Genomic DNA, 19,453 nt, shown 5'->3' on the forward strand with positions numbered 1-19,453 from the left:
GAGGGAGGCCTACTTGGCATGGGGTCAACTGCTAGGGTGAAGGTCAAAGTAAGATGGTCAACACCCTTGTGTTAAAGGACCGAATGGAGTATTATTGCAATGGCCGGTGATCCGGCGGTAAGAATGGGGGGCCCACAGATGGGGTCCCGTCCGAGCGGAACCAGAGATTACCCAGCCAAAGGTTTGGGTTTCCGACGCCAAAGCAGTAGAACCGGAGCCGAGTGGCCGAGCGGAGGTGTCCGCTCGGCCGAGGACAGAATGGCCGAGCGGGGGTGTCCGCTCGGCCGGAATCATGGCGAGGGAATAGTGATTAGCCGAGCGGCCTATTCGCTCGGCCCGGGATATGGTATGTCAGCAAAAACATGATGATCAGACTGTACGCAAGATGACACTATTAAAGGCCCTACCATCACGTCATGGAAAGGTTGATACAGTAGTGGGATGACCTTATGGATGCCCTTCTGACAAGCCCACACCTAGGCATGGTCGAGAGCAGGTGATTGTTTCAACAGTATGGTCTTATGGATGCCCTTCTGACAGGCCCACGCCTGGGCATGGTCAAAAACAGACGATTGCTTCGATTGGTGTGCTCAGGCTCCTTCGAGAGGTCTATATAAGACCTCCACTTCTTCAACCGGAGGTACGCTAGTCTTCATCCTGCAGCCACTTTCTTCATCTATTCCCTCGCCTGACTTGAGCGTCGGAAGGCCGTCGCCGGGACACCCCCCCGGCTCGGTTTTGTTGCAGGTTCGCCGGAGCACTCGAGGATCCAGCAGGGAGCGCCACATCCCCAGCGTTCGTTGACCACTGGTTCGGACAGGATCAATTTGGGATCAGCCGGTCAGGCTATTAGGCCCCGACCGATAGGAGAGGGGTCCAAGTAAACCCTTAGTCAGGATTGAGATGATACGCAAGACAACCGAAAGGAAGATCAGGGTTTAAGGTCAACAGACGGATCATACGACAGAAGCTTCTACTGTCGCGTCAGGGATATGCATGCCATGTTAAGGTATGATGTCAGAAGTCCTTTCCTGATAAGGCCCTTTCATGGGACACATGGAAAAATATGTCCATACCTTGAGAAACGTGCATGCTGACCACCAGGACTCTATATAAAAGAGAGTCCTTCACCGGTAGATGTACACGTTATTCTTGAGTTCTATTGTTTGCACATAGTACTACTGTTTCTCTGCTTCTCTACATTTTTTGGTGACTGACTTGAGCGTTGGAGAGCCAACACCAGAGACCTCTTTCCTAGCCTGACACTGATATTAATTATTTTACAGAACGGAGCGAAGTCTACCGCCGATCAACAAAACCACCACCTCTTCAGCTTTCCAATTTCAAGTTTTTAGACAGGATCAATGATAAACTTGAACCTTTCAATTATTTCAACATAGCTGTTACAGAACAACTACTAGTTCAAAGGTATCCGTATCACTTCTACAGTTAGTTACAGCGACTAATATCATGTCCCTAGAACTAAGGGATGTAGAGCATCGGTTTGTTCAGTACAAAGAAAAACAGTTCCCGACCTCCATTCTTTTGGTTACAATTGCAGCTCTGCAGCAAGCCCGTGCATGGAATCACCACTACACCTGTTGAGGGATGGCCAGCAAGATCAGGCTACAAACTTCAAACACCGAGTGTCATTATGTATCACTTGGCAACGGCAAGAGCAAAATCGGACTCCGCATCTGACACAGGTGTAGCTGGCAGCATCGCCGCAAACAGTGCAAAAATGCCGACGGGACCTTATGCTTGGAGGACCAACTGCAGCTCGCAAATAGGTAGGGACATGTGGAGGCAAGGACTCTATGTTCGACTGTTGCAAACGAACATAAATTTGTGGAAAAAAAATAGATGTAGGAGCATAATATAACAAACGGATGCACATGTCCTTACTTCCTGTAAGAGCTCCATAAATGTCCTTGGTGCTTTCTTTGCATTTTCAATTGCTTTTGCTTGTCTAGTCTTGCGCTTATTCTTAGAATGTTTCTTTTGAAAATAAGCTGAACAGACAGGAAGAATTTGTTAAACACCATAACAAGACAGAACAGGCTTAGGAACTAAGATTAAAAAGGTTTCAAATAGTTTCCTTTAAAAATAGTAGAAAGTCGCACTTAGCAGTAACTAAACATGTAATCCTGTAATTCACTCATAAAGAAAAACAAACAGGGAGTTTGACTAACTAATAAAAAATCATTCCATTTCCGAATGATATCGTTTCATTTCTTTGCTTAATTGAGCAACTTGTTACTCTTACAACAATGATATCCTCGAGCATCTTTAGGTTTCTAAAATCAAAACTTCCTCACCCAAACAATGTTTACCCTTCAAGCATCATAAACCAGATTTGGTATTTGATTTCAGTTGGCACTGGTCAGAACTAAGATGAGAAACATCAGGCTAAGCTGGGTAGAAACCATCAATGATTCTAGGCCTCTCTCGGGTGTAAATGAACACAGCCAAGTCTCTTCATCTAGACAAAATAAAACTGCAAAGTGCATGCCAATAGCATATCATATACAATAAATTGTAGAATCCACTAACCAACCAATCTGCTCTATACGATTTTGCGCTTGAGCCATCCAAATCATAGTTGTTAAGATTGTGATGCATACCTTAACATTTTAAAATCCCAAGGACCAAAATATCAACCAAGAGCATACGAAAAATAGAAAGATAATTCAATTAGATACAATCAGATAATAAGCATCTTCTAGGTCTAAAGTGTCATATGAAAGAAAACTACCCAATCTTATTCCCTTTGGATCAGTTGAAACTTAAGAATTTAGGCATGGCATCTATAGGCCAACCTCTCTTAGCTTTAGTGTCCTTTCTAGTTTTGGCTTACCATGTTAAACAAAGTGCATATAACCCTTAAGCTCCTATCGGTTGCCCTATATCAAGGAATGTAGTCACAAAATAATGCAGTTCAACCTGACATTTGTACATCACCGTGTAAAAAAAAAAGAAGGAACATATAAGTTGTTTGGTAGAAGACTGCAATTAGACAACAGTGAAAGATGCATAAAGGAATGAAACTTGCGAATTTTTAAAAAAAATGTATTTTTTTTATCTACTATGAGTAGCGAGCAAGATGTAGACCGACCTTGATCCTCATCATCCAAAGAAGCATCATCATCATCATTAAATTCCATGACCTCCGGCACCGCATTGTCATTTTCTAAAGATTCAAGTCGAGCAATCGCTGCCTTCAACAATAGAACGCCAAACCAAACAGTTATTAGCAGATGAACAGAGAGTGTTTATGCAAGAAAAAAGCACCGAGTGAATGGACACAGAGCCGATACGTTATCCATTGTGTTTTCAAGAACTCCATAACAGGAAGAAGGGGAAAACAAAAGTCGAAGAGAATCCGACATTTAAAACAACAGACAAAATGTATTCACATCTTTGGCAGAGGGAATTAGGCCATCAGAAAAGGTCAATACTAGCAGAAAATTAGATATCGCAGAAGGCGAGGCGATGAAACCCACCTGCATCCTGTTATCGGTGCTGGCGAGAGCGGCAGCCATCTTGGCGGCTATCTTCTTGGTCCGGCTTGAAGTCCGGCGAAAAGGCCCCGTGTTCTCTTCTTCCATCGTGGTGGAAGTCCTCCAGTCCAGTGCGCGGATCGTCGGAACTAGGGTTTGGCTTTCGTGACAATCGGAAGCGGGGAGCGAGAGTCCGCGGACACCGTGGAGGCGTGGAGAAATGACGGGAAATTTTATTCTTGCCCTTTTCCCAAAAATATAAAAAGACAGAAAAAGGTGAAGAGATTAGACAAAACTAATACGAAGGGTTTTTATTTGGAAACCCTTCGTATTAGAAAAATCTTTATTTTCATTCTTTATTGAAATTTTTTTTATTTTCGCTCCTAAATCTAATATATTTATTTAATTATTCTTGATATTATAAGTATAAAATATTTAAAAATAAATATAATTATTCTTAAATTCAGTACATTAAATTAGAATCTAATATATGTTCTATCAAATTGAGTACGATTCTTTTTCCACCTCAATTAGATGAAAAAATATATTAAATTTTCTTTAAATGATACATGAAAGATATATTAGATTTTCTTTAAATGATATTGATGAAAAATATATTAGATTTTTTTTTTCAAATGATACTGAATTTGGGAGGAATTATATTAAATAGGAAAAAATTGTCCTCAATTTAATAGAAAATATACTCTATTCTAATTTAAAATGTTGAATTTAATAAGAATTATACTTATTTTTAGACTATTTATACCTAAAAAAATATGAAGAACAATTTTAATAAAAAATATACTCGAATATACTAGATTTTATTTAAATGATACTCAATTGGATAGAAAATATACTATATTTTCTTTAAATGATACTTAATTAGATAGAAAATATACTAGATTTTCTTTTTACATGGTGCTGAATTTAGAAGAAATTATATTAAAATAGGAAAAAAATATACTAAATTTAATAGAAAATATACTCGATTCTAATGTAAAGAACTGAATTTAAGAGAAATTATACTCATTTTTGGATCTTTTGTACCTAAAAAATCTGAGGACAATCAGGTCACAATATTTGCATGAATGAGTTGAAGTAAATAAAATTTTATATACAAGGATTAGAAATAAAATTTTTTATGAGTAGAGATTGCATACAAAATTCAAATTATGATTGGAGATTTTTCTCTACTTTACTCTTTTTATTATTCCGTGTAAATGATAATTACTATTTTAAGCTCATACAAAAAAAAATTAAACAATATCAAATTCAGATAAAAGGCCAGAAATTCCAGGCGTTCAAATGGCGACATCGAGAACAACTAAACCGATCACACAGATTGTCGGCGACGCCCGGAAGGAGCTAGAATCGGACTACGCCGCTGCCCCTCCCAAGTATGAAAGCGTCGCCCTCGTCATCGGCGCTAGTACCGACATCGTCGGCTCCTCCCTCCTCGACATTTTCCCCCTCCCCGACACTCCCGGCGGCCCTTGGAAGGTCTACGGCATCTCCCGCCGCCCTCCTAATCCATCCTCCTTCTCCTACGCCGACGATGCCGACTCTCTCCCTGTCCGTTGCATTCAGTGCGATGTCCTCGACCCTGTCGACGCCACCGCCAAGCTCTCTCCCCTCACCGACGTCACTCACGTCTTCTACGTCGCTGCCCGCGATCCGCCCTTCCGTGAGGATCTCCCCCGGCTCGACGTCCCTAATTTCTATTACGACCAGGAAGACGTCCTGGTCAATACACCGCCCAACTGCCATCTTCGGCTTCTCGCCCAACTGCCTGATGAATTTGGTCGGCACGCTCTGCGTCTACGCGGCCATCTGCCGGAAAGAAGGAACCCCTCGGCGATGATTCGGCAGCCGGACGAAGTGGGAAGGGTTCAGCTACGCGTCCGACGCCCACATCATCTCCGAGCAGCAGATTTGGGCCGCCGTCGATCCTTATTAGTAAATTTTTTTTTTTTTAATTTTTAAAAAAACTTGAAAATCTCATTCGTATCAATTTTAATTTTGTTAATAATTAATGAAATTAAGGCCAAACCAATTGAATTCAACGGAGGAAAGAAAAATCGTATCGAATAATATTAAATAATAGAGGTATACAGGCAACGTAACGATTTCGGCCCTATTTTTATTTTTAATTTTAACCTATATATTATTAACCTCCCCAGAACGGAAGCCATTGTCTTTTTTTTCCTTTCCTTTCTTCTTCCTTGCCATCAGTTCAATTGCTTGCTGCTAGAGCGCGATTAATGCGCCAGCCATTTGCCTCTCGCTTCGCGGTTGCGCTCTCTCTCTCTCTCTCTGCCCCTCGCACCGTACGACTCTAATACTCCGTCTTCGGCCGCGGTTGGATCTCCCCGGCAGCGGTTTTTTTTTTCTTTCTTCTTTTCGCTATCGAGATCCAGATTTGTTCCTTAGGGTTTGGAGGAGATGGGCTCCGGGGAGGCGATGGCGTCTCCATTTACGGAGGATTTGCATCCGTCGATTAAAGGTGAGTTTTTTTTTTCTTGTTCTTTTGATACTTTTGTCGTCGTCAGGTTAACAAAACTCCTCCTTTTTTATTCATTTGGCCCCGGGTTGCTCGGGGAGCGTTAGTTTAGTTTATGGATTCTTTTTGTTTGGCTTATTTATCAAAAATGTATCTTAATGTTCCCCTGCCGTGAATAGGGATTTCATGCCAAGGGTGTGGAAGCATAATTCGTTGAGCTCTGGCATGGTAAAAATAATCCATTGAACCTGCATTATGAATTTCAGGGAACTGTCGTGAGAGTTGGAAAGGTGGATAGAGAGGATCCATTATTCTAGTATCCCTAGTCCTCACAAATCTATCGCCATTCTTTACCAATTTCCTAGGCAAATTGTCTTCTTTCTTTTCTTATAACACTGTTTGGAGTTCCAAATCAAATTTAGTATTTCAAGATTTAAATATGAACCATTTTGGATATTTCATTAGAAAACCTGAAGAAATTTTTTATTTACGCTATTATCCTTTTTAACAACGGGTGGAAAGAAGGCTTTCTAAGTCCAACTAAAAGACTATTTAAATTATCTTCATTCATTTTTCTGGTTAGACTATTGAGACTGATATAGCATGCTGAACTGTGTATATATTTTTTATGCAATTATTCAACTACTGAACTACCTAGAGTAAATATTTATTCCTCTTTGAAAATGCACCAGATGCTTTTGCAAATTAAGGGCAAAGACAATCGTTTTCAAAAAAAAAAATCATATGATACAAAAGGTGATGACGCTCACCCCAGACACTCCTCCATTGCCCACAGGCCTTATGTAATGGAAGGGAGGTAAATCACGGTTCCTAGGTGGCAGGAACTTATTCTCTATGAGAATGAATCCAAGGGATTCGAACCTTACTCCTATGATGCAAATCTGCCATCCTAGTACTAACTTAACCGTGGAGGCATTTTCAAAAAAAAATCATGAACATTAAGGAAGAGGGAATGCTAGCTTCATGCATTTGTGAAAGTGATCAATTTTGGAATTAAGGAAGAAATTCTTAGATTTTAGCATCTTGTCAATTTTGAATTGTCTTCTAGATGGAGCACCGAGTACAAACACTTATAGATTGAGTACTGTTACATTCTTTGTATGAAGTCTCAGTGCGGGAACTAGTTTCTGTTCAGTTTCAGAACTGTTCTAGTCTGGTGCATGGACAAGTTATAAGCATATTTATATTTGAGGTTGAGACAAATAGGTACCTACAGAATGGATTTGAGACTACTTTTATCTTTGGAGTTTGGTATTGAAGTTATGTATATTGCAAACAAGAACGTGGAGTGTAGTTTCTTGTTTTATTAATCTTTTTATTTATTTATTTATTCGTCTTTCCCTAAAATTATTTAAATTTTTTGAAATTAATTCACAAACTACTTGAGCAGCTAATAAGTACAACTATTTTGTGGTCAGCTACATGGATCTTATCCTTTGAAATTTACAGCAATCAACAATCAAACTACTGAAATGTTACCTCCTAATTTAACAACAATAGTTTTTTGTTCCTAAAGTATATTAGTATTCAGTTAGATTTTAGTTTTTATCTATCTCAGACATGATTTTCTTGTGCAGAACTGAAGGAGAAACATCAAAAGGATTTGCAGAACTTGACTTTGGCAACTCAACCTTTCAAGACGTTCTATTTGTTTTTGTTTGCTACACTACAACATTTAAGGCAATCACTTATATACATTTTAAGGAAGAGCGGCTGGATCATGCCTTTAACTATTCCTTTTGCTGCTCTGGGTTTCTTTCTTGTTAGTGATTATGGCTCCTATGAGAAGGTATCTTACTATTGAATTGATCAGTCACTCATTTGTAAACACCAGACCTAAGATGTCAAACAATTCCGATTTTATTGCAGTTGGGAAATTGATAAGCTAAGTTTATCACTGCTGAAGTAGATTGTAACTCTTAGGTTTTATAATTATTATAACCACTTGGTGTTTTGTTCCTTCAATTTCACCTAGCTATCATCTCTAATTTTCTTTTTTCTTGAAACTTGATCCTTTACTCTATTTTTGTTTAACGGCGTTCCTGTTATTGGTTACAGCATCTTCTGGAATTGCTTCACTACACAAACTATGTTGTATGGTGGGTGACACTTGGTGTGGCATCATCAATCGGGCTAGGTAGGTGAATATTGCATTCGAGTACCATCTAAACTCAGTTTGGAACCTGTTCTGTTATATCGGTTGAAAATAATCTGCTAGGAACTTTCTTATAAAAGAATGTTATGGTCATATCAGTTCACTATAACTTCTTTAACTGCCATTCTATATAGGGCTGTAAATGAACCAAACGTTCATGAACAAGCTTAGTGTTCGGCTTGGTAAGATCTTGTTTATGTTCGTTCAATTTACACAAGATCAATTAAATAAACAAGCTTGAACAACTTGTTAAACTAAACAAACAAACTTGAACACATATATGTGCAGCTCGTTAATGTTCGTGAACAACGTTCGTGAATAATGTTCATGAACAATATTCACGAACTATGTTCATTAATAAAACTCTTAGCAATATGCTAAATAAACAAAAAAAATAAAATAAAATAAACAAATAAGTTTGAATTATCAAATTCAATAACTAAGCAAACAAGTAAAAGTTTCAAACAATCAAACAAGCTTGTATTGAGAGCTCGATAACATCTAAATGAACTAAGTTTGAACCAAGTTCAAGCCAAGCTTGAATTGAGAGCTTGATAACATCTAAACGAACCAAGCTTGAACCAATCTCAAGTCAAGTTTGAATTGAGAGCTCGATAACATCTAAACGAACCAAGCTCAAGCTCATAAAAATAACTAAGCCAAACTTGAGCAATCATTTCGAAGGCTTGATTTATTTTAAGCTCGGCTTAGCTTGACTCGGTTATCTTATCAAACAAACTTGAACACCTGAAAGCTCGGCTCGGCTTGTTTACATCCCTAATTCCATATACATCATGTTGAGAATAACTTTATCTATGTATATGTTGAGGAAAGTTTTATGTGTAATATGCAGCTACTAGGTCAATACTAAATTTTGATATGATTTAGGAATTCCAAATGACTCAAAATTACATCAACATCCATCATATAAATACTTCTTAGTTCTTTTCTTCTTCTAGAACAGATCTTGTTCTCCAATGAGTTAATTTAAGTTTTATTTTGATTTGCTAGTTCCTAAAATTTGCGCTTGCATATTTCTTCTATTTCGACGGATACATTTCATAGGTTGCTAACAACATGGGGTTTTTGCAGGATCTGGTTTGCACACATTTGTGCTGTATTTGGGCCCCCATATTGCCTTTTTCACTATCAAGGCGATCAAGTGTGGTCGAGTGGATCTCAAAACTGCTCCATATGATACCATACAGTTAAAAAGAAGACCTTTATGGCTTGAAAAGAAGTGTTCAGAGTTTGGACCACCCATATACCATTCATCACCTGAAAGTTTAGTTAAGGTTCCACTCCGCAGTATTCTCCCTCAGGTTCAGCTGGAGGCTATTCTTTGGGGATTGGGTACTGCCTTTGGTGAGCTTCCTCCTTATTTCATCTCAAGAGCAGGTAAATTTTCATATTCTTGACCATAAATCAAGATTCAGGTTCTTGTCACATAGCATCATTATGGCTGCATATTGAGTCATGATTTATTGAGCTGAAATATTAACATTGAGTTTAACTGGTTTTTGACATTTTAGCCTACTGGTTCCTTGACTTCCTGGTTTTTTGTTTTTTTTTTGTATTCTGTACATACTTTCCTTTACATCCATGTATTTCTTTATATCATCCTTGGAGGTCTTTCATTTAATTATTAAACTATTTTTTGGATTATACTCTAATGAGTCGGATGGTATTGATAGAGGAAACTTTATTTAGTTTATTCATTAGTTTGCTATATTGCCATGATTGTAAATGCTATAGCAATTTATGTCACTCTGCCTTACGAAACAAATTGATGTTGTTACCAGTTTTATTGTATTAGTGCTTGCTGTGAATGCAATTTCAATCACATTAGTTCGTAGTAGTTTTCTTTTGGTTTAAAGAATCAAGCATGGAAGTCTGCAAGTTCTTTGTCTAATTGGCATTTGTAAAACTTCTAAACATGTGAATGAAGCAAAGATCTGTTGGAACCTTGACATCACCTAGAAGGGAGGTGAATAGCGTCTTACCCAAATCGTTTGCTTCCTATAATATTAGTGCACAGCGGAATACAAAACAAACTAACAAATAGAAAGCTAAACTAAAACAAGAAGAATGAAGACAAGCAAACCACAAAGACACGTTCATTTACGTGGTTCGGAGATAAAGCTCCTACTCCATAGATGTCCGTAAGGTGGACGATCCTGATCCGTCAGTGGATGATTCCCCGGAGAACTTTTGGGTAGCTCGCGTAACTCCTTGTGGGTGGAGAAACCTCACCACAACTCGTATAAGACCACACTATATCACTTGAGAACTTGGAGACTAATTAGGGTTAACCACCACTAATTTCGTCAACTTGCTTAAGCATCCCGAGCTCTATTAAATAGAGCTCGGGAGGAAAACACCAAGTTGTTTCCCCGTCACCAGTCGACTGGTACAACCACCAGTTGACTGTTCCTAAGTGAAATTCGACCATTACAAGCCAACGGTCGGCTACTAGTCTACTAATGAAAACACCGGTCGACTACTACAGTAACACTATAGTACCGTTACAGTAACATGAAATTTTAACCTGAGTACAGTTTCTCATGCACTCGTCCTTGCCCGCACAACCTAGACCTAGCCTTTTAGACTCCTCCATCAGCCTCGCGTCCCTCGGTTGCCTCCCCATCCTTCACGCCTTGCCTTCTGGAGCTTCCATTGGCCTTGTTTGTTGTCGGGTCTTCCTTTGCCAAGAGGCCATGCCTTCGGGATTTCATCAATTGTCAAGTCACACTTGGACTTATGTTGCCAAGACTACATGCTTGGACTTACAACGCTAAGACTCACCCTTGGACTTACACCACCAATACTCATTCTTGGATTTTCCTCCTTTGCTAAGATTACACTTGGACTCTCCTTGTTGTACTTGTATCCTGCATATTCACAATGCATATCAAATACAACATTAAACCTAACTTAAACCTTTGCCCAAACATAAAAACCTAGGGCATCTAGATTGCTCCAACAATCTTCCCCTTTTTTATGTTTGACAATCTGTTTAAGTTAGAGAAACATATATGTAATAACAATACAAATAAACATGCATATCTACTCATGCATAAGTCATAGAACCTAACCCTAGGCTCCCCCTTCACCTAAGCTCCCTTTTGAGCTAGGATTTCGTACAAAGTTAAACTTCTCCCCCTTTGCCAACAAGTGAGCAATTGCTCCCCCTTCACCTAAGCTCCCCCTTGAGCTAGGTTTTCTTGCAAGGGTGCGTAGGTTTCCCACTTAAACCCAACACTTCTCCCCCTTTGTCATACATTAAAAAGAGCTCCAACAATATCCCAATTATTAGACTCTTTAACCTCTAATGACCATAAATATCATGTATTAATCTCTCATAAGATTACATACATGTTCACTATCCTTTTGGTCATTTCCTAATGCTAAAACACATTTTTAGACTGTATCAGTGGGCTGCCATTAACTCCAATCAACTGCCCTCTTCAAAACGAGCTTACAGAGACATTATGTGTTTGTGAACGGTGTTACCGGTTGACTGGTAACTGTATCAGTCGGCTGGTACGCTATTTCAGCAAAAAATAACATTTCTGACCCAACTTCAGAAATGCATTAGAAATTCCACAGACCTCCAAAAATTTTCAAATTTTGTGGAGAGGTCTATTTTACCAATGTCTACTTAGGAAAAATATATAAAAAAAATATATTTATCACAGATCCTAAGATTGACACAAAATTCAAAACTAGATAAATGATTCAATTGAACCTTGACCTAAAGTCCTTGTTTTGGCTTCCTCTTGATGTATCTGCCCACACTAAACCATAATGCATCTCTAGCATTAGTTTATATGACATCTATACATCAAAAACTAATTTTCATGCAATATGACCTCAATGTCATATTTTCATGCATGATATCATCCCAATTGTGTCAACCCACTAGGTTAGAGACTTAAATCCGTCTCCTAACCACTTGGCACATTTGATAGCCCATCTACCATGGGTCCCAGAGGCTCTTCTTAATTTTAGGAATCTTAACCTTAATCACCTCCCTAGGTGACTCATCTATCATGACTACACCCACATGGTGTACCTTATTAGACTTCTTATTCTTAACTTTGGGCACCTCATCCTTTCCATAATCATATGCGACCCTTGCATATTTCTTATCATGGACCTTGGATGATTTTCCCTTGCCTTTAGTCACTCCTTCCTTGCCATTGTCATGTGCCATCCTAGCACTTGACCTCCTCTTGGCCTTGGAGGGACCCAATTTGATATTTTTGGGTCTTTGGCCACCCAAACACATGTCAAGTCCTTTAGGTCCAATAATGAACCTATCTAGGATTTTCTTCATTTCCTCAAGCCTTAACTTTAAGGCTTGATTTTCCAACTCTAGGGTTCTAACCCTAGAGTCAACTTGTCCACCTTGGGCATTCCTAGATCTACCCACCATCCTAGGCATATGTCTCCCCTTCTTGGGATTAATGCCTAGGTTTTCAACCACCTTCCTCTCCTTAGGCAAGATTAGTTGTTTCTTGTTAGGTCTAACCTTACATGATTTCCTAGAGTTATCTACCGTGTTAACCCTATTCCTATCATTGTACCTAATCCATAATTATGCATGAGTATATAATTTTCAATATTCCTAACAAGCATGAAGAAATTTGAACTTGGATTAAACTTCAAAATAGGGATTATCATCCCTTTTACCTTTAAAGCTCCTACTTGACTTGAGCTCCTATTCTTTCCCATTTCTTCAAATGCGCCAATTTTTTGAGCTCTCCTCTCCTTAGGCACTTCATGTGGTAGTGTCCCCACTCACCACATGTGAAACATCTAATGTTCTTCTTCTCTTTGACTTCATCCCTACAATCCACGTTAGTTCTTAAAGCAAGTTTACTGGGTTTAGGGATTACCTCCTTTACCTTTTTGAGAGAAGGACACCTACTCTTATAGTGCCCCATCTTACCACACTCAAAGCATTTGATGTGGTCTTTTGTGCTCTTCTTGGTAGTTGAGGTGGAGGGTTGAGTTTCCAAGATCTCCTCTTCCTTGGATTGCTCTTCTTCCTCTTCACTTGAAGTTGTTGTCGGTTCTACTTCTTCCTCCCTTGAAGATGTGTATTCTCGTCCTCGGATGTTGAGCACGTGTCAACATCCGATTAGTCCTTTCCTTGGACCAATGAACCCTTCTCCTTGGGTTCCTCCACTCCTTGGAGTTGTCTAGTATCTTCATGGAGTGCAATCACCTTGCTCCAAAGTTTATGAGTACTCTTCTACTCACTACATTCAATACCACATTAGGAGATAATAAATTAATTAAAATTCTAGTTACTTCCTTGTCTGCCTTCGATTGCTCCCTTTGCTCCTCGGTCCAATACCAAGGTCGAAGGCATTTTCCCTTTTTTTCGGACAGTTCCAATCCATTTGGAACCACATCTCCAAGCGCAACTTCCAATAGCCAAAGTCTTCGTGCTCATATGGAGGTGGGATCCGGATGTCCTATCCGAGAGGTCCCTCCGACTCCATTTTCTTCTCTAGCAGTTGCTCCTTTGGCGATTAGTCCAACAAAGAGTTATCAAGCTCTGATACCAATTGTTGGGACCTTGACGTTCGCTAGAGGAGGAGAGGAGGGGGGGGGGGGGGGGGGAGGTGAATAGCGTATCACCCAAATCGTTCGCTTCCTATAATGTTAGTGCACAGCGGAATACAAAACAAACTAACAATAGAAAGCTAAATTAAAACAAGAAGAATGAAGACAAGCAAACCATAAAGACACGCTCGTTTACGTGATTCGGAGATAAAACTCCTACTCCACGAATGTCCGTAAGATGAACGATCCCAATTTTTCGGTGGATGATACCCCGGAGAACTTCTGGCTAGCTCGTGTAACTCCTTGTGGGTGGAGAAACCTCGCCACAACTCGCACAAGACCACACTAGATCACTTTAGAACTTGGAGACTCTAATTAGGCTTAACCACTATTAATTTCGTCAACTTGCTCAAGCATCCCGAGCTCTATTAAGTAGAGCTCAGGAGGAAAACACCAAGCTATTTTCCCGTCACCAGTCGATTGGTACAACCATCAGTCGACTGGTCCTAAGTGAAATTCTACCGTTATAAGCCAACGATTGGCTACAAGTCGACTGCTACAATAACGCTACAAAGTAATGTTATAGTACCTAGAATTTTAGCCTGAGTACAGTCTCTCATGTACTCATCCTTGCCCGCACAACCTAGACCTAGCCTTTTAGCCTCCTCCATCAGCTTCGCGTCCCTCGAATGCCTCCCCATCCTTCACGCCTTGCCTTCTGGAGCTTCCATCGGCTTTGTCATTCTTGTCAGATCTTCCTTTGCCAAGAGGCCGCGCCTCCGGGACTTCATCTATTTCCAAGTCGCACTTGGACTTACGTTGCCAAGACTATATGCTTGAACTTACACCGCCAAGACTCACCTTTGGACTTTCCTCTTCTGTCAAGATCACACAAGGACTCGCTTTGTTGTACCTGTATCCTGCACACTCACAATGCATATCAAATAAAACAATAAACCTAACTTAAACATTTGCCCAAACATCAAAACCTAGGGCACCTAGATTGCTCCAACAAGAACCATGTCTATGAATGAGACAACATAAACAAAGAGACATGATACTTCATTCAAACTGTTTGCAAGAGGGAGACTGTTGTGTGAGAGAAAGGAGTTAACTATATACCTTTTGTAATCATGATTGAAAACGGTTGACAGGGTCTAAAAGATGGATTTGCGAATCTGGATTGAAGATAACTTAAGATACACATACCTTATTAATTACAATTTTATGGTAACTATGTGTTACTTTGATAATCTCTTAGGATAATTTCCAAGTAACTAATCTGCACCTGCTGTTTTCTAATTACAGCATTGCTTTTCTGAATTTCCTTTTTCAAAATAATGAGTTATATACTGATGATCTTCCTTTCTCGATGTTAGATTAATTAGTTTGATTTTTTCCTTGACAAAATACAAATGCAATGCAGCAAGGTCCTCTGGAAACAAAATGGAGTTGGAGGAACTGGATGCGGTGTCAACAAAAGAAGATGGCTTCATAACTGCTTCTGTGAAGAAAATTAAATGCTGGTTCTACACTCACTCCCAGCATCTTAACTTCCTAACAATTTTAATGCTTGCTTCAGTAAGTTGTCTATATTCCTTGTACCTATAGTCAGTCAGATGCAACATATTCACTGGTGATGGCAGAATAATCTTAGTTTCTTTTAGATCTTGAGTGCATAATTAGTTTCTAGCCACTGCTTGTTCATGTCTTAATTGTGCTAGGAAAAGTTCATTTGGCAGAACTTTTTTTATTCTAACATTCTTACGTCAAGCTGCTAGATTTACATAGAGGATTTGTACTTGGAATTTGTCCGATGAGTTTGTTATTGATCATGCAATTTAGGTACCAAACCCACTTTTTGATCTTGCTGGTATTATGTGTGGGCAACTTGGGATCCCATTTTGGAAGTTCTTCCTGGCAACCTTGATTGGAAAGGCACTGATAAAGACTCATATTCAGGTAAGTAGTAGAAATTTCCTTCGAATGTTTAGGATTTTTTAATCTTTTTTTGTGGTAATATTATATCCTCCGATAAAATAAATAGGAGTGCTAATGTTATGTTGCATTCTTTATTTATCATATTAATATGCAAAATAGCTATAAAAAAAATAGAGGAATTTCATTCTATTAGAAGTTCTAAAGGAGTACTTCTTCGATCAAATTATTTTGTAACTTTACGAGATTGAAATACACCCAAAGGAAAACTATGCTTAGGCCTGTAGCATGGCTCTACACAGTATCTCTGGGAAGAGAGAAGAGACTTTGGTTGGGTAAGGCAGTCGTAGAAAGGAGACAAGAAGAGGTGTAGTATAGTTAATGATTGGGCGACGTTAGAGCATACGATAGAAGAACAATGAAGATGAATAGCTGTGTTTTCGCTCTGATATCAAGGCACATGGTTTTGGAAATATGGACAATGCGACCTTTGATTATTGTTAAATGGGAATAAAAGAGAAATCACAGGACTGTTTTATGGAAAATTATAGATTATCCAACTGGTCCCCCAGGTGAAAGGATCAATCCCTTCCCATGTAGCTCTAAAAAAAATATTATCCAACTGATTTTTAATTGCTGAAACACGCAGTGTATGAAACTACGAATATTCGTGTTTATAGTGGATGCACTACTGCATTATATCTTAGTTTTTCTAGTTATATATCAGTTATTTGCTCTTAATACTTGCAAATTGTTGATGATTTTATAGGTAAAGTCTAGATTCATTTAGTGTTTTCCTAAACTTTAATGTTCTTTTACAGACAGTTTTCATTATTTCTGTGTGTAATAATCAACTCTTGGAGTGGCTGGAGAATGAGTTAATATGGGTGCTTCGTCTCATCCCTGGTCTCTCGTCTGCACTGCCTAACATGATTGCTAAATTACGAACAGTCCAGGACAAGTATTCATCTGCCCCAGTTCCAGAATCTGCCCTACCAGAGAGAACGGTTGGTCATTAAAAAAAATTAGATTTTTCACTGCCTGTGGTCTAGGTAGGCTAGAAATTTCTCAGGGCAGTGTTTTGATCCGTGTTTCTGGTTCTGCAGGCTCAGCAGTGGAACCTATCTATTACTATGATATGGAACGCTGTGCTATGGTTCGTGCTTATGAACTTCTTTGTGAAAATAGTGACAGCTACAGCCAAAGGATACCTCAAGGAGCAGCAAGAATTGGAGTTGACGAATCAGGAAACGAAGTTGAAGTCCTCTTGAGCATGGAGTTATCTCCCTAATATTCGCCAGTCAAATCCACATTCGATTCATTCAGAAGGCTCCCTCCCTTTTTCTGCAATCTGTGAAAGCACACTTTTCCAAAGCAAAATCATACTCTTGTACAGGTTAGTATTTGATGGCAGGCCCTATTTGTTCACCTGCTCCGAAGGGACCAAGTTATGCATTCGATTCTACAGTCATTTGTTGTTCATACAATAGATCGACCAAAGAATGTTTTAACAAGTTATCGGTGCTTCTTTTTCTTAACTTTGGATAACTTGTGCATGTTCTTGCATACAAATTGAAAAATGGTATGTCAAATCACTTGATAACGCACTATTACGATTGGTTTGAGATGGCACATATATATAATTCTTGCTGAAAGATCTTATTCAACTGCACCATACGGCAATCAATACATAGAATGAACGACTTCTGATCGAAGTCTTACCACATCAATCGTATCGTTCGGATGCAAATTTCAACTTATTGATCACGAGAAATAAAACAGTTTATTCCAATCCTGTTTGTCAACTCACTTCTTGACCCACACAGAGTAGTCCTTCCCCGACGTAACGACCTGAAAGTTGGAAGGAACCAGATTGCCAACGTCGAATCGAGGGCCAATCTTGGTGATCAGTTTTCCATCGATCATGGCGACGTAGCAATCTGCATCAGAAGCCAGAATGGCGAGCGTGCTTCCCGGGTGAATCTCGTTTTGCATCCTTATCGCAGCCAGCTCAGATATCTGCTCCTTCAGTCCCCAATCGAACAAATGATCGTAGAACTGCAGGATATGTAACGAGTTAATTTTGTGTATATTTGTGGAAAGAGAGATGCATGGATCGCTGATATATACAATGGAAGGGATTCCAGGGTGGGTGAGGATGTAGGCGTAGCCCTGCATGATCTTGTCGGAAGGGAACGGCCACAGCTTCTGCGTGGATCCGGTGTCGTGGTTGTCGATGAAGGTCACCGCCTTCTCCGGCCACCACCCCATCATCCCCGGCGCCTTCCCCTGCTGGTCCTTCATCCTCCACAGCTCGCCCTGCACCGCCGCCTGCAGCACCCCTTTGGTGGTGAAATCGAACGCCGCGGCGCTGCCGCCCACCTGCTGCACCCAGTTCACCAGCTCCTGCCGGCTCCCGTCCTGGTCGTAGTCCGGCTTCCCGTCGTTGTCGTAGGCCAACGAGCTCCAGAACTCCGCCACCGCGATGTCCGGCCGCGTCCCCTGCACGTAAACTTTCGCCACGCTCGACGAGTAGCCCTTGGCGAAGTCCAGCCGCCAGCCGTCGAATCCGAGGTCCGTCTTCAGCCAATTCAGCCAGTCCGTCAGCTCCTGCTGGACCTGCGCGTTGAGGTGGTCGACGTCGGGCGCCGCGCCGAAGTCGGCGCCGGTGTCGGGGTTCCCGGTGCCGTCGGAGTACTGGGTGTCGTCGCGGCAGATCATGTGGGGGCCCCAGTCGAGGCGGCCGTCGTCGGTGCCGCCTTCGAAGATGCACCACACTCCCCGCCCGTCCTGCCTCTCCGCGCACCGGTGGTTGATCACGATGTCCGCCACGCACTTGATGCCCTTCTCGTGGAACGCGCCGATCAGCGACTTGAGCTCGCTCTCGTTACCGTACTTGGAAGAGTTCAGGTCGTACAATCTCCCCGGCATGTATCCTTATCGAATCAGGACCTTCGATCAGACTACGACGACCCTTAATTTTACCATATTTGGAAGAAACTAAACTACCTTGCGGGCCGACGGATTGAGATGGCGGAGGAAGCCACACATGAGTAACTCCGGCACCGGCGATGTCGGTGATTTTGTCCTTCAAGAAGTTGTACCAACCGCCTTGCTGCCTCCACGACTCCCAGTTGAACCCCTGCAACAGATTTTTTTAGTACACGCATAGCACATACTGTGGATGTATAATATCTCTGACATAATGATCATCGATTCTCAGAAAGACATATGATTTATCTTACTATGCACTTATAATCTGTTTACGATATTAGGAGGACCGATTTATTTTTTTTTAATACACCGAACTCAACGGCATAAAATGCGTGTCAATTCACCTGGAAGAGGATCTGAGCCCGAGCTTTGTGCGGCGCAAAAGAAAGCTGCGACAGAAGTAGAAGGAAAGCGAAGACCGCGAGATGGCTCCTCATCTCTCCCTTGCTGAAAATGGATGTGTAGGCGAGAAACGAAGAGCTAGGGATCGACGGAGAGCTGCTGCGATGAGAGAAAAAAGAGCGTCGCAGAGTGTTTATATAGGCGAGCAAGGGACGCGAGAGCATGCGGGTGAGGGTTTCTTTGACGGTGATGAGGCGTGGAATCTGCAGTGTGGTTAGGAGTAGGCGAGGAAAGAGTCAATAAAGGAGGGAGTAAATATCTTCAAATATAAAAAATTTATTTTTTAAATATTAAAATATTATTTAATTTGGAAAAGAGAAGAAATAAAAGGAATGAATTAGATAATAAAAAATAGGTATTACATAT

At 40.5% G+C, this 19,453-nt stretch overlaps 4 protein-coding genes across 4 annotated transcripts; 2 read left to right on the forward strand and 2 right to left on the reverse strand.

Moving 5' to 3' along the window:
• Positions 1-1,363: 1,363 nt before the first annotated feature.
• Positions 1,364-3,755, reverse strand: LOC122035593 (SWR1 complex subunit 6-like). Its single transcript, XM_042594820.1, has 4 exons — positions 3,504-3,755; positions 3,116-3,218; positions 1,906-2,012; positions 1,364-1,825 (listed from the first exon to the last, which is right to left on the reverse strand). The coding sequence occupies exons 1-4, from the start codon at positions 3,606-3,608 to the stop codon at positions 1,622-1,624; spliced, it is 519 nt and encodes a 172-aa protein (XP_042450754.1). The 5' UTR covers positions 3,609-3,755; the 3' UTR covers positions 1,364-1,621.
• A 1,050-nt stretch (positions 3,756-4,805) lies between these two features.
• On the forward strand, positions 4,806-5,762 carry LOC122003837 ((S)-8-oxocitronellyl enol synthase CYC1-like). The gene is made up of 2 exons (XM_042558838.1): positions 4,806-5,387; positions 5,733-5,762. The coding sequence occupies exons 1-2, from the start codon at positions 4,806-4,808 to the stop codon at positions 5,760-5,762; spliced, it is 612 nt and encodes a 203-aa protein (XP_042414772.1).
• On the forward strand, positions 5,702-17,263 carry LOC122035561 (vacuole membrane protein KMS1-like). Its single transcript, XM_042594817.1, has 9 exons — positions 5,702-5,827; positions 5,931-6,003; positions 7,599-7,810; positions 8,080-8,158; positions 9,269-9,574; positions 15,180-15,334; positions 15,599-15,715; positions 16,513-16,698; positions 16,798-17,263. The coding sequence occupies exons 1-9, from the start codon at positions 5,762-5,764 to the stop codon at positions 16,960-16,962; spliced, it is 1,359 nt and encodes a 452-aa protein (XP_042450751.1). The 5' UTR covers positions 5,702-5,761; the 3' UTR covers positions 16,963-17,263.
• Positions 17,264-17,327: 64 nt separating this feature from the next.
• Positions 17,328-19,198, reverse strand: LOC122035577 (alpha-amylase isozyme 3B-like). Its single transcript, XM_042594818.1, has 4 exons — positions 19,030-19,198; positions 18,701-18,833; positions 17,822-18,627; positions 17,328-17,749 (listed from the first exon to the last, which is right to left on the reverse strand). Exons 1-4 carry the CDS (start codon positions 19,120-19,122, stop codon positions 17,498-17,500), a joined length of 1,284 nt encoding a protein of 427 aa, XP_042450752.1. The 5' UTR covers positions 19,123-19,198; the 3' UTR covers positions 17,328-17,497.
• Positions 19,199-19,453: the final 255 nt, after the last annotated feature.

The sequence above is a fragment of the Zingiber officinale genome, chromosome 1A (assembly GCF_018446385.1).
Source record: "Zingiber officinale cultivar Zhangliang chromosome 1A, Zo_v1.1, whole genome shotgun sequence".
Lineage (NCBI taxonomy): Eukaryota > Viridiplantae > Streptophyta > Magnoliopsida > Zingiberales > Zingiberaceae > Zingiber > Zingiber officinale.

Coding starts and splice junctions, on each gene's coding strand:
- LOC122035593 (XM_042594820.1), bottom strand. CDS start 3,608: ATGGAAGAAGAGAACACGGGGCCTTTTCGCCGGACTTCAAGCCGGACC. Junction 2,013..3,115: donor TTTGGATGATGAGGATCAAG/GTCGGTCTACAT, acceptor CTGTCTGTTCAG/CTTATTTTCAAAAGAAACAT. Junction 1,826..1,905: donor TTATGGAGCTCTTACAGGAA/GTAAGGACATGT, acceptor CGTTTGCAACAG/TCGAACATAGAGTCCTTGCC.
- LOC122003837 (XM_042558838.1), top strand. CDS start 4,806: ATGGCGACATCGAGAACAACTAAACCGATCACACAGATTGTCGGCGAC. Junction 5,388..5,732: donor AGCCGGACGAAGTGGGAAGG/GTTCAGCTACGC, acceptor CCTTGCCATCAG/TTCAATTGCTTGCTGCTAGA.
- LOC122035561 (XM_042594817.1), top strand. CDS start 5,762: ATGCGCCAGCCATTTGCCTCTCGCTTCGCGGTTGCGCTCTCTCTCTCT. Junction 5,828..5,930: donor CTCTCTCTGCCCCTCGCACC/GTACGACTCTAA, acceptor TTTGTTCCTTAG/GGTTTGGAGGAGATGGGCTC. Junction 15,716..16,512: donor TGATAAAGACTCATATTCAG/GTAAGTAGTAGA, acceptor GTTCTTTTACAG/ACAGTTTTCATTATTTCTGT.
- LOC122035577 (XM_042594818.1), bottom strand. CDS start 19,122: ATGAGGAGCCATCTCGCGGTCTTCGCTTTCCTTCTACTTCTGTCGCAG. Junction 18,834..19,029: donor GGGCTCAGATCCTCTTCCAG/GTGAATTGACAC, acceptor AATCTGTTGCAG/GGGTTCAACTGGGAGTCGTG. Junction 18,628..18,700: donor TCAATCCGTCGGCCCGCAAG/GTAGTTTAGTTT, acceptor TGATTCGATAAG/GATACATGCCGGGGAGATTG.